Below are 13999 nucleotides of genomic sequence, written 5' to 3'. Positions count from 1 at the left end.
GTCACAAAAAAATTCATACTTTTTTAAACCACCTCTGAATCTCATTTGAATAAACATTTGCCGATTATTATTACTGTATTGTGTGAGGCTTGTTGCTTTGCCCGCCTGCACCTGCCTTCCTTCCAGGTTGAATGATTGATTGACAGGTTGCCATAACAACAGGGATGGAACTTCCACCGAAGTTGCCATTGCTATGGCAACCTGCAATCAACACAGTACTCCGCAATGTGTTCCCACTGTGCATGCTGGATCGGTAGCCAGCCACTGTGCATGCTGGGTAGCCAGCTGCATCTAGTCCTGGAAATAACTACTCCCAGGCCTCAGATGCCCACAGTTTCAATGGCCGTGGGACCCGGGATGCAGTGAGTATGTCAAGATTCAAAGCCACATAAATTAATAGAAATATAAAAGTATGCTTTTTAGATGGTAACAGCAAAGACAATCATGGGGTGATTTTTTAAAAAGATAGCCAAGGAGACTGGAGCTCCACTTTAAAGATAACCAGTCAGGAGTAGGAATTTGGAGATATATATATATATATATATATATATATATATATATATAAACCTGCGCTAATAAAAACCATAATAGATAATCAATAATCAAAAATGAGGTGTAAAACAGCAGCTGAACACAAAACCCTGATACTAGGTAATCAACAATAACTACATAAAAGTGCAGCTCTTGAGTTACAAATAATCATAATAAAACAGTGAAAAATGTGTCAAAAAAATAGTCCTTCCAAAAATAAATAAGAAATCCAAGGACGATTGTCTTGTCACCAACCACTACTACAGAAGGCTTACCAGAAAGGCATGACCCCCTGTTAAGAGTGGTCAATCACACTTTGTTAAACAATCCAGAAAGCCAGTCACTGGAATCCTCCTCCAGATCACCAGAACAGCAGATAAGGATCTTCCAAATAATGGATCTTAATTAGGATAGCTAAACCATTCAGGATAAGGCTTGGACTCCTAGTGGAAAACTCCACTAAGAGTCCAAGCCTTATCTTGAATGGTTTATTTGTAACTTTTTAAGCACTGCACTTTTATGTATTTATAATTAAGAGAAGGAACTTGTAAGAAGTTGAATCTCCACATAAATTGTTATAATAGTGCAGCCTTACCACTCAGGAACAGCTTTGTGTACTGTTATTCGGTTGTATACTCTCCCTGTCAGAGAGATATCAATTCACTAACAAGCTGTAAGCTATCCAGAGAGGTTTGCTTGTCTCTTTCCTGAGTTTGGGGCTGCTAATTGACACTCTCAGGTGTATTTACTAAAGCTGGAGTGCAAAATCAGTTGCACTTCTGCATAGAAAACAATCAGCTTCCAGGTTTTATGTAAAGCAAAAAAACTTTTTTTTCTCAGTATGTTCAACATTATCTGTGTGCTGACCAGCCGCATTATATGTACTGTGACAGGTGAGCTCTTACAGGCACCATACCATACAGGCACTGCATAGAAACCAATCAGCTTCCAGGTTTTATTGCCAAAGTTTAATTGAACAAGCTGAAGTTAGAAGCTGATTGGCTACCATGCAGAGGTGTGCCAGATTCTGAGTAAATCAGTTTTAGTAAATCTTCTCTTCTGTCTTAACTACCACAGTGGAGTAAACTGTCAAACAGAAAAGCCAATATTTTATTTCATTTAATCTTAAAAACACCTTTGTTATGTATAAGAAAAAAGGAAGACATTTATTTTAGCTCCCAAGTGCTTTTTAAATGCCAGAAGGTAAAATCTGTTGAATGGAATAACTTAGTTACAAGCTGTAAGCTATCCAGAGATGCTTGCTTGTCTCCTGCCTGAGTTCAGGGCTGCTAATTGACACTCTCCAGTATATTTACTAAAGCTGAAGAGTGCAAAATCAGGTGCACTTCTGCATAGAACACAATCAGCTTCCAGGTTTTATGTAAAGCAAAAAAACCTTTTTTTTCTCAGTATTTTCAACATTATCTGTGTGCTGACCAGCCACATTGTATGTACTGTGACAGGTGAGCTCTTACGGGCACCATACCTGTACATTGTGGCTTTCTTCCAGGTCCGCTCGCGCATGTGCGTGCGTACCCCAACACTTGAGCTGCCATTTGCTGTAGCACAAGCTGATCAGCAGGTCCCAGCCAATGATTTATGGCTAAGACCCACTGATCAACTGAGCAAATGACAGACGATAGCCCTTTGTTGGTAAACAGCACAGGGATTTTTACAGACAGAAATGATGTGCCATTAAATTTATCCCTGCAAAACAGGCAATAAAAACTGGCACATTGCTTAGTAAAATCAGCACACATTACACATAGGGGTTGGTTTACTAAAGGCAAATAGGCTGTGCACTGCAAGTGCTCTGAAAATGCAGTTGCTCTAGATCTGAAGGGAACATGCAAGGTAAATAAGCAGCATTTTTGCTTGCACATGATTGGATGAAAGAAAACAGCAGAGCCTCATTTTGGAGCTTCCCCTCAGATCTAAAGCAGCTGCACTTGCAGTACACTTGAATTGCACTTGCAGTGCACAGTATATTTACTTTTAGTAAAGTATATATTATTAGCAATGATCACTTTATTAGTGTCACTGGTGATGTCAGTGTCAGTTAGTCAGTTTCTCCTCAGCATCAGTGTCAGATTGCCCCCCATACTATCACAGTCCCACTATAAGTCGCTGATCACCACCATTACTTGTAATAGTATAGTTACTAGTATTTTTTTAATTTTTTTTATTGAGTATGTTTTACTCAGAAAGTAGAAAGAATTATATAAATTTTGTTTGTTTACAGCATTGTATCACCACACATCAGTTAGTAACACAGTGCTAAATAGCAAAAAATTGCCTGGTCATGAAGAGGGTGAAACCTTCCAGAGCTCGAATGGTTATTGTAGTTGCTGACTTTTATATTTTTTTCGTCAGACTAGAGAACCTCTTTAAAAAAAGTATTATTACGTTATCTAGCCTCAGTCATCCTATCTTGTGATACAAAACAACTGATATTAAAATGAATGAACTGTATGCATAAAATTCTGATGTATTGTTTGTTAACAGGATCTAAGAGATTGCCTGTGGGACATATGTGACAATAGAAAAGAGGAAGCTGAGCAGGAGCAAGCGGACATCATGAATGAAGGCTGGCTGCAGGATCACCTAGGAATCCTCATGAACCACTTCTTTTCTTTGATGCAGGTAAATGGAGGAAGGAAGACTTTTTTATTTTTATATTCTAGTGAAAGATATGAGGAATCTTTACAGGACCAGTATAAGTTAAACATGTTATACTTACCTGCTCTTCGCGATGGGTTTGCACAAAGCGGCCTCGAACCTCCTTTTCTGGGGTCCCCCTCTGGTGCTCATGACATGACGAGGTGAGTGTCCCATAGGAAGCCTCTTCTTATGGGGGCACTTGTGTTGGCTTTGTAGACACAGACAGCACGTCTGAGCTCCGCCCCTGATTTCTTTTGTAGGCTAAGTTAATTTTCCACAGGTAGAGAAAATACCCTCTGATCCTGCCAGAAATCCTGTGTCCTTGTAAATTCCATGGACTGTACTGAAATCTCAGGCAATGTTATCATCCTTCCCAATTATCTTCTTTAAGCTATAACACCCCACTACCACCATCACCAATGTCGTGGAGTGGAGAAGAGGTGGAGGTGTTTGTAGTCCAAACCAAAAGAGCTGCCTAGTATGACAATGCTTCACCTCCATAGATATCGTTCATTGAGAATAGTCAACCCAAGATAAGAAGTTTGTTAATAGCAAGATCACCAGGTGAAAATAAGGGAGAATTATAAAAATGAAAAAGGAATGCACCCACCACATCTAAGGACTGGCAACATATTACATTTCCTTCTTGGGTTTAGATACATTTGGCAGCATAAAGGAGTGGTGGGGCCTCTCTGCTGTTTTATTTTTAAATGCCAGTAATTATTTTGTTTAAAGACGAGTCATGGTTGTTAAGGATGCGGCGGACACCGCTCCTTAACAACCATGATATTTACTGATTGTTAAGGATGCCAGCGGCCCCTGGCTAAAATGAAACAGATACCTTAACTATTGCATGCCTGGACCACTAAGTGTTTTCGCTTTTTAAGGTAAATACCGCATAAAGGGATAGTGGATTGACATTTTCAGCATTGCATGCGATATTTGGGAAAAACATGACAGATCACCTAAATACTGCATGCAATCTGCTTTAGTGAATAGAGGGTAATAGCGTTCGTTGGTTGAGAGTTGGTGGGATAAATTAGGCAGCTATTGAACATGGTGTTGAAAGCATAAAAAATGGGCAAGTGTAAGGATTTGAGCGACTGTGACTAGGGATAAATTGTAATGTCTAGATGACTGGGTCAGAGGAACTCCAAAGTTCTTGCAGAATGTTTTCAGTCTATAGTAGTAAGAACCTACCAAAAGTGGTCCAAGGAAGGAGAACTGGCGACAGCATTATGGGTGGCCAAGGCTTATTGATGCTCATAGGGAGTTAAGGCTGGCCCATGTAGTCCAATCCAATAGAGCTACTGTAGCTCAAATTGCTTGAAAAGTTAATACTGGTTTGGATAGAAAGCTGTTCAAACACACAGTGCATTACAGTTTGTTACAAATAGGGTTGCGTAGCTGCAGACTGGTCAGGGTGCCCATGTTGACCCGGGTCCACAGCCAAGCACCTACAATGGGCACGTGAGCATCAGAACTGGACCACAGAACAATGGAAGAATGTGGCCTGGTGTGAAGAATCATGTTTTCTTTTACATCAAGAGAACGGCCGGGTGCATATTTGGCACTTACCTGGGGATGAGATAGCATCAGGATGCACTATGGGAAGAAGGCAAGCTGATGGAGGCCGTGTGATACTTTGTCTACTGGAGTCCATGTCTTGATGGGTCAGGGCTGTTTTGTTGGCAAAAGGGGGAGAACCTACACAATATTAAGTGGGTGGTCATAATGTTATGGAGGGTGATCATAATATTAGGGTGGATTGTCATAATGTTTTGGCTGATCGGTGTATTCCAATACCAAGGCCGCCAAGAAACTCTGACTGTGCAGGTGACAGTCTTCCCAACATGAAAAGGAACTAGTGTGCCTTTTGTGCATTGTATTTCCTAGTGTGGGCTGCTTGTGAATGTGGTTTTTCTCATGTTCCCAGGCTTAGGCGCTGTCGTTTTGTCAGTTACTATTTTCATTGCTGCCTTCATAAATCTTTATGGCAGGTGCTGCTATTCCTATTACTAAGCTTATTCACTTAAGACAATGCAAGGAGCAATGCTGAATTTCAGGGCATTAACTCTGCGAGCTATATAGCTATTTCCTGAAGTCAGATGATGGAAAAACAAATTCTGATGGGCTGTCTTGAGTCAATGGGGCTTATTCTCATTGCAAAAAAATACCCCTGTATGCTAATATAATTAATACCAAGCATGCCCAGCATACTGAGGTTTGTCTGTGGAGTGCAGTAATTTGCTCCAGTATAACCTGTATCTTCTTTAAGTGAGAACTGTGCAAAGGATAAAGCAGCAAGTTTTAAATGCCACTTCAAGCAACTTCACTTCACTGTAAACCATACTGGTAGGTTAAATGGCTCCTGTCTAAATTGGCCCTATTATATTTATGTATAAATGTGAGTTAGGGACCTTAGATTGTAAGCTCCTTGAGGGAAGGGACTGATGTGTATAATACATATGTAAAGAGTAAATTGACAGTGGTATATAAGTACCTGAAATAAATAAATAAATATTACATTTCTCCTCTCCCTACAGTTTACACACTGGCTGTAGAAATCCTGAACCATCACTATTTTTAAAATACAGGTGATGATCCTGACCCATCACTATTATTTATATGCAAGTAGTCGCACCCCCTAGACATTTTTAATGACAGCTCTGTCAATTCAGTTAATGGTCAAGACAGGAAGCCTTCAGTCAGCTTGTTGTTTGCTGGGACAAAGGAGATCCAGTAGCATTTCCAGCTGTGTCATCCAAAATATTTTTGGGATTTTATGTATTTAGTCATGGTTGGATATTGAGGCAAACACACATTATATATACATCAGCCTGATACCATTTGCCATTTATGGTTCCCCCTATGGAAGGGCAGCTAATGCACATTTGATATTTATAGGCTTGAATGTTCTATATATTTGTTGTTCTTGGTATATCATTGGGATGTTTATACACAGGCAGAAGTTGACCGATTTCAAGATACAATGAGATTTCTTCATGATTATTATCAAGGAATGGAGAACAAAATTCCATCTGAAAACATCCAGGAATTCTCCCGTATTCCTTTGCTTGATATCATTAAATCCACTGTACAGGAGGAACCTGAACAGCCCAAAAGGTACAAAAAGTTTCTATACATTCCCATAGAATGAGCCTTGTGTATGAAGTGACACTCTTCATTTTCATCTTAGCACCCTACCAACTACACCTTTTCTAATCAAAGTTGGCCATTTTTTCTGGGAAATCAGCAGCAAAAACTTTTACTGACTTCTTCAGATATCAGTAGTAGCTGGAGGTGGAGGTCACCTGGTCACCCGCCTCCCCACCTCATCAAACCAGCGAACACTTTGCAATCATTGATAAAAATGCAACATGTCCCTTGAACGGCTCTCAAGCTGAGCAAGGGACCTCACAATACAGCAGGGAAACCCCTTGGCTTGGGACCCGAAAGCTAGTGGAGATCACTGTTATAGTGATGAGAGTGTTTTCCAGCTTCCATGGGGATCCCATAGGTATGGCACATATATACTTCATTTTTCCAAGCTGGACCAATGTAACTATGTAAAAATTGCCATACATAAACTTCAGCTTGTACGATAGTTCCTCTGTAATGTGTCTGTATTATAGTTATTAAGAGCAGTGCTATTGTGATTTCTTTACTTATACTGGAGAGATTGCAAGGCTTACATTATTATAGGAATGTTATTCTACTTTGATGATTGTGCTTGATAAATATGTTTCCTGCTTGAAGGATTCCACTTGTTCATCGAAGAACTCAGTCCCCGGAGCAGAGTTCTGCCAAACAGAGAAATAAGCATGCTGCAACAAAAGGAAAATATGATCCCTCCATGGAGAGCAGTGGGCACATCTCTGAAACTGATCAGAAAATTATTTACGACACATTGCAAACAGCATTATCTGCTATCACAAATATGGTAATTTCACTTCATAGCACACTGTTGAACATCTTCATCTCCAAGTCAAGACAAGTCAAAAGCAAGCATACATTGGTTATGATCAATAAATAGTATAGACAACATGATTGATAGTTGAGCTGTAAATACTGTATATTACATTTGGTCATACCACAACTCATTTCGGCTGGCTCCTGATGAAGTGACAAAAAATGCAAGCTGTGGGTGACCCTGTCAGCAACCCTCCACCCAACATCCTTTGTTCTGAAAATTGCAGGAGCTGAGTGAAAAATTGTTGACTGAATAGTGACTGCAGTCAATCATCTGTAGCCAGTGTTCAGGGATTCTGAGATCTGCAGGTCAGAATACAAAAGCCAGTAAGGAAGATACCTCTATCTACACTGTTTAGCTTGCATGGGGAAATCAACAGTTTAGCCCGCATCGCTGAACAAGAGTATTCTAAGAGTGTGTAGCCAACCTAAGCTGGCCATACACTATGTGATTTTTGGCTGGTTCCTAATGAACCGGTCAAAATTCAATCTGTGGGTGGTCCTGTCGCCATCCTCATGTATGACATCCTATGATTGAAAAGTCGAAAGGAGCCAAACAGAAAATTTCAAGAAGAGCATCTGCATCCAATCAGGTTCAGCAGATGTTCAGTTATTGTGACATCCATCAACAGCGGCTGTAAGAATACAATAGGCATAGAGGAAGATTACAGAATATAATAACCGCAGTGAGAGATCCTTTTATCTGTACCTGGATTTCTCTATTGACACTGGATGGATGGAGGAATCATTTAGGGTTTTTTGTTCAGCTCAGAATATGGCAAGCGTAAGGCTGGTAAAGATATACAGTATGTGGATAAGATTTCATGTATGAAATACAGCACCAATGTGTATAAATATTTCAGAAGGGTATTAACACAATTTCATGTGCATGCTGTATTTCATACATGAAATCTTGCTAATACCTTTTTGGGATATTTATACAGCTGTTTTCAGACAGGGGAAATACAGACAATGAGTGCAGAATTCAGTGAGTTTATTTTATACATGTGGTTAAACTAAAAGCATATCTAAACACAAGAACAAATAAACAACAGATCAAAAGAGAGATGTTAATTATTGAGGTTTACATACTTTTTAAATAAAGAATATTATACACCCTAAGCATTTAGAGCTCTCTAGGGCATGGTATCAAGAAAATACACAAGAAAAAAAACAGTTTAGTGGATGGAGCCCAAGGCAGCATTTCCAAAATTTTTTACCCCAAAGGCAATCATTTTTGGGTGTCAGGAACTTTAAATTATATCTACTGCTCACGGTAAATTAGCAAGATCAGTAAGTTTAGATATAATAATAAATAAAAGAATAACAAATATTGCATATAGTTACATAGTTAGTCTAGCTGAAAAAGACAAAAGTCCATCCAGTTCAGCCAAAAAAAAAAAAGTTATCCTATACCCACAGTTGATCCAGAGGAAGGCAAACAAACCCAGCAAAGCATGATCCAGTTTGCTCCTGCAGGGGAAACCATTCCTTCCTGATCCCCCGAGAGGCTTTCAGATATTCCCTGGATCAACTTTACCTATAAATGTTAGTATCCAGTTAAATTCTGTATATCTAGGAAATAATCCAGGCCTTTTTTAAAGCAATCCACTGAGCTGGCCAGAACCAACTCTTGAGGGAGTCTATTCCACATTTTCACAGCTCTTACCTTTCTGTGTTTGGAGATTAAATTTCTTTTCCTCTTCGACAGTAGTGGTTGGCGGAAGAATGCCACCCTTTTAAAGATCATAGTTGTTATTTCACTGGTTCTCTCAAGTCATGTGGGTCATGTGGGCCCTGGAACTATGTGCTGACCATTAGATAGGAGGTCAGTCTGTCACTGCTCAAGGAACCCTCTGGCATATTCTAGATCAGGTGTAGGCAAGTGGAGATCTACCTGAACAATATGAGTAAAGTCAAAGATCACTGGGCACAGCGTTGTCTCCTCACACCTGATTAAAACCTCTAATTGTTGTACTACCATGCTGCACCATAGAGTATCACCTTCCTACCACCTGTCAAACACACTCTGATCACTTTTCAGAGGAGTAGCAGTGTCTGCTACACTTGTGAATGAGGTGGAATGCAGTTGGTATCACTCGACATGGAACAGGAGCCAGCAGTACAGGGGAGGCATCGGCTTATACGGTTCTGTTGCAGCTCCAACTTTACAAGCATTCCCTCTGCATTGCACTCTGTTTGATGCTCTGTATTGGCGGGTCAGCAAGCCCAGATCGTGATCTACCAGTCACCTGACCGCGATCTACTGGTAGATCATGATCTACGGGTTGCTGACCCCCGTTCTAGAGCAAACCTAGGGATCCTCCAAGTTATTGTTGAGAATGGCTCGCCTGTAGTATCTGCATTTGTAGATAGCTCTTATTTCTATAGTTGACGACTAATGCAGTAAGTAATATTTAATAACTGTCCTGTCATGACTGCAGATGACTCTTGAAAAAGAATCAATAGAAGCAGAAGAGGAGAAGGAACAACAAATGATGGAAGCTAGGGAAAGGGAACGTGCTAAAGCCTCCCAGGCAGCTTCCAGAGAAAGCGTGAAAGGGGCAAAAAAGAAGCCTCCAAAATCACCTAACAGAAAAAAAGGTACTATTAATGCGTACATGTTCTCTAAGAGAAACTTGTATTATATGTGACATCCTGAACCAGACTGGTCTGATGTCTTCACAGGCCATATATAGCATGGTGAAAATGTCATTAACTTTTATAAAATCTGGGTTTGCATATGCTGCATACAAAATAGGTTTATATCTTCTATGGCTATTATTTATTAAATTTATTTCAATTAATGTTTTTGTGCATGGAGTTCAGCTTTAAGGTCTAGTGTAGTTATTATTATTAATATTATACAGGACTTATATAGTGGCAACAGTTTACGCAGCGTTTTACAATATAAAGGGAGACAGTACAGCTACAATACAATCAAAACAAGAGGGTTAATAAGGCCCTGCACATAAGATATTTATTTGTTATGTAATAAAAATGCTCTGTAATGTGGACTCAGCATTTGGCTTTCCTTTTAAAAGAAGGAGTTTTTTTTCTCGGTTTTAAAGTAGAACTGAGGCTAGGCTATGGATATTTGGAAAATTACAAATTCATAACAAGCAAAAAATAAGCTCTAATACATTCCCTCACTGACCTCTGTAACTGCAGCACTGTTAAGAAATTCATCATAATTCACAATAAATCAAGTGAAGTAGTTTTAGTGGGGTCTGAGCACCCTGCTCTGTCCTCCTCCTGTGCTTATACTCCACGTTTAGATTACAGAGTAAAAGGCTAACAGACTCAGGTCAGTGAGTGCTTATTTTAAGCAGTTTTACTTTTTATTAAGAACCTGTTAATTAGGCTTGTCCAACCCAAGACAGCTATGAATGCGGCCCAACACAAAAACGTAAACTTACTTAAAAAAATTTAGTTAATTTTTTGTAAAATATGTGTTTACTGTTAGTGAACACACACGGCCGAAGAAAAAATTTGATAGTCTTGTTACTGGACTTTTCTAAGTTTTATCTTCCCAAAGAAAAATCTCCCACTCTTCACAGTAACGTCTTATTCATGTCATCAGTTTTCAGCCGCACCTATATTTGTTAGCAACTGTTTTCAAGGAGGAAGCATTCGAAGGGCAGAATTAGAACCAAAGTATCTGACAACCACCTTGAGAATGCATGGAGAATTGCTTCTCCATCCATCCATCCAACCATATATTGATGAGTTAGTTTATCAAAAACAGGGTCATATATCGCACTAATTTTATGTTGACCACTTCTTCTTTTATAATAATAAATATTACAAAAAAATAAAGTTTTATTACTCTATTATCATATCATATTAGATAGGTAAATTATCTATATCAGTGACCATTAACTTGTGATGTGCCCGACCTTTTCTGCTCATCAGCTATCCTTATTGTTAGTGTATTTTATGTGTGGCCCAAGACAATTCCTCTTCTTCCAATGTGGCCCAGGAGAGTCAAAAGGTTGGACACCCCTGATGTAAATAGTTGAATATCCACAGTCTGAACACAGTTCCGCTTTAAGTACCCATTATCATGATGTAATAGTTTGCACCCCCCTTCACTCATTCTGGGCAAAGATAAGTACCCTTTTGGCCATTGGAATAAAATGTTACTGGCTTAGCAGTTAAAGTAATATTTCACTAGGGAAAATATTGCAGGTTTTTATGGTTTTTGAGTTAGCAGGTAGCCTCCCTGGCGGTTTCCCGAGTGTAGCTTGGGGTAAACTTTCAGTACCACAAGCGGTAACCCCGAGCTACACTCGGCTTACCATGCGGCGCTGCTCCGGGATCTGTTCTTCTCTTACCTTGTCCTGCGCTCCCGTGATGTCCCTCCTGCAGTGTCCCCTGTAATGTGCTCCGGCGGATGCCGGCATCTGTCTTCTGGGTTCCATCCCCTGTGACGTCGGGACGTACGGAGATGGAACGGCGGGAAATTTGAAAATGACAAAAAGTGACATTCACTAAATACACTAAAATCACATAGTAAAACATTCCTGTATCAAACCATTTCACATACATTTTGTCCCGAGTGCTTTGTCCTGCGCCCTGCCTGCATTTTTACTGTTCTTTCTGCCTGGAAACTGAGAAATGTCCATGGCGTCCAAAAAGCGTCCCTTTAGGTCAAAAGCGGCTTTAGATCAGCTAGAGAACAGCGATAGTAAATTAGAACTACTTGCAGAATTGAGTGATAATGATTCGTGGGGGAAATTCGTCATCAGACACTGAAAACAATTTTGCAACTTTGCTCAGTGATGTGCGAACTTGGCGCTATATTTAAAATTTCAGGTTTTTTGGTTTGATTATATTATTGAATTAAATGTATTATTATTATATTATTATTTTTTATGATTATTTATTAAATTATAATTTATGATTTCGTGTTTCAAATTTTATCATACCCGGGATGTTTACTAGACTCTTGTTCGGACAGATTTCAGTGAGTTATTCCTAAAAATTACAAGCCTACAATAAAAAAAATACATATCTCCATGCAAAAAAATGTACCGCTTTGAGCACAGAAATATGGACATAATCAGACCGCTAGGGAGGTTAAAGTAAACCTTGTGTTTCTCACAGTAAAGTGACGCTGCAGCCGCCATTACCCCAGTCTGCCATTACAGCCCCATGAAATGCTATTGTATGTAAATACTGACGTTTCTGAAAGCATTAGCAGTATCATCAATTTCCATCTCCAACCCCTTTGTTACCATACTCTGGCCAGCCGATAGGCCTGCAAACCATAGGCCAGATTGAAGATGTAGTGGTAAATAGGATCCAGCCAGCCGTTCACCAGATCGCTAAATGAGAAAAAGCAGTACCTCTAAAGGGAACACATCAGCTAAGTACTGCAAACTCACACTGAGATAAATTGTACATGTCCAGATATAAAATAAAGGAAATTCTGAGCATTTTACTTTTCTTACAGGAGGAAAATCTCCTGGACCTTCAGCCCCTTCACCTCCCCCTTCAGCTCCTGAGGACAACACAGAGCTGCAAGGACAACAGGAAATGCAAATGAAAATGAAGCAAGAATATTTCACTGCACTGGAATGTGAAGGTATTATTGTGTTGCAATTATAATCCAGTTACAATGTGTCATTGCAAACTTTGATATTTAAATGTTACTAAACCCACAACAGTAAAATCAGTCTGTATATGCAGTAAAGCATGCTTGTTATACTCACTGTGGAACCTAAGGGGTTAATCCTCTGCATTGTGTAAAAAGGCCGTTTGATCCTTCCCTTATTCCATTGACCCTTCTTATCCCTGATAAGACATATCGTGTGGAGACACTCTACACATGCTCAGTTTGGTGTATATTGCTAGAGAGGTATTTTTTTTCTTGCGAGAGTGCATGTGATCAGCACAGGGCCAATCAGCACTGTCCAGACAGAGGTTAGGGGTTCTGCATCCTCCTAGAGTAGAAAGAAAACTCCTCTTACAAGCTTTAACCAGTGCTCGGCTGGACACTGATAGAAGTCACAAGACTGCTCTAACTGCTGATGAGAAAAGGTATTTAGCAAAATAATTGTATTTCCATGTTCTGTGTACTGTGGGAGACCAGATATAGTGAATGCAGGGTCCTGGGCTTAGTAACACTTTAAAGTTGATCTTCTCCCTGAAATGAAAGTTCACCCCTATCCTCCCCTCCACTAGACAAATAGGCCACTTTTTTCATTTAAATAAAAGACTTTTGCTCCTATCCTTGCATGTCGCTCCCCTAGGTGAATTATGTGCACTATGCCCGCTGTACCTCCTGGGATATGCATGTCACATATCTCAGGAGGCATAGTCCTTCATTGATAAAGGAAGAGTATGCCCGCCTGCTAAACCTGGAAGAGGCAGCAACCTCCCAATGACATTACATAAAAAGATGGTGGTGCAGTGAGGACAGAGGAGAAGAGGATCTCAGCAGGACTACGCTGGATCCACTGGGTGGGTGAGTATGTGAAATGTGCAGATCTGCTTTAATCAATACAGAGAACATGTTAAAGGGCAAATCCACAGACAACAGTTTAAGTAATAGGCTTACTTAACCTTCTTACAGTAGGTGATCGAAGATCCATAAAGGGCGTTAAATGACTGCTGTAAGAACCTAGTACCACCTTAAAAGCTAAGATAGACCCACATGTTTATTGTAAAGTATACATAACTACATTTACACACTATAAATTTTATTTAGTAGTGCAATACATCAATCTTTCTTTAGTGCAACGTTTTTCTTAGTGCAATCTATTATAGCTCAGCTCAGACTCGCTGAAAACAGTAAAATCTCAAGGTAACGCATTATGTAATTGGTTTT

At 39.7% G+C, this 13999-nt stretch overlaps 1 protein-coding gene across 1 annotated transcript in view; it reads left to right on the top strand.

Annotated features, from left to right (window-relative positions):
• SPEF2 (sperm flagellar and cilia associated 2) overlaps nucleotides 1–13999 on the top strand; it is a 176670-nt gene that overhangs the window by 136729 nt on the left and 25942 nt on the right. The window contains exons 24-28 of the mRNA XM_089689433.1: nucleotides 3037–3174; nucleotides 6158–6318; nucleotides 6952–7135; nucleotides 9609–9768; nucleotides 12623–12754. Coding sequence (XP_089545559.1) covers nucleotides 3037–3174; nucleotides 6158–6318; nucleotides 6952–7135; nucleotides 9609–9768; nucleotides 12623–12754 — 775 coding nt within the window. The remainder of the gene's footprint in view (nucleotides 1–3036; nucleotides 3175–6157; nucleotides 6319–6951; nucleotides 7136–9608; nucleotides 9769–12622; nucleotides 12755–13999) is intronic.

Source organism: Staurois parvus, unplaced genomic scaffold, assembly GCF_062004578.1.
Source record: "Staurois parvus isolate SC_StPar_1 unplaced genomic scaffold, SC_StPar_1.0 ptg000475l, whole genome shotgun sequence".
Taxonomy (NCBI): domain Eukaryota; kingdom Metazoa; phylum Chordata; class Amphibia; order Anura; family Ranidae; genus Staurois; species Staurois parvus.
Note: the sequence above shows the minus strand (reverse complement) of the source record. Positions and strands in the feature narration are given on the sequence as shown.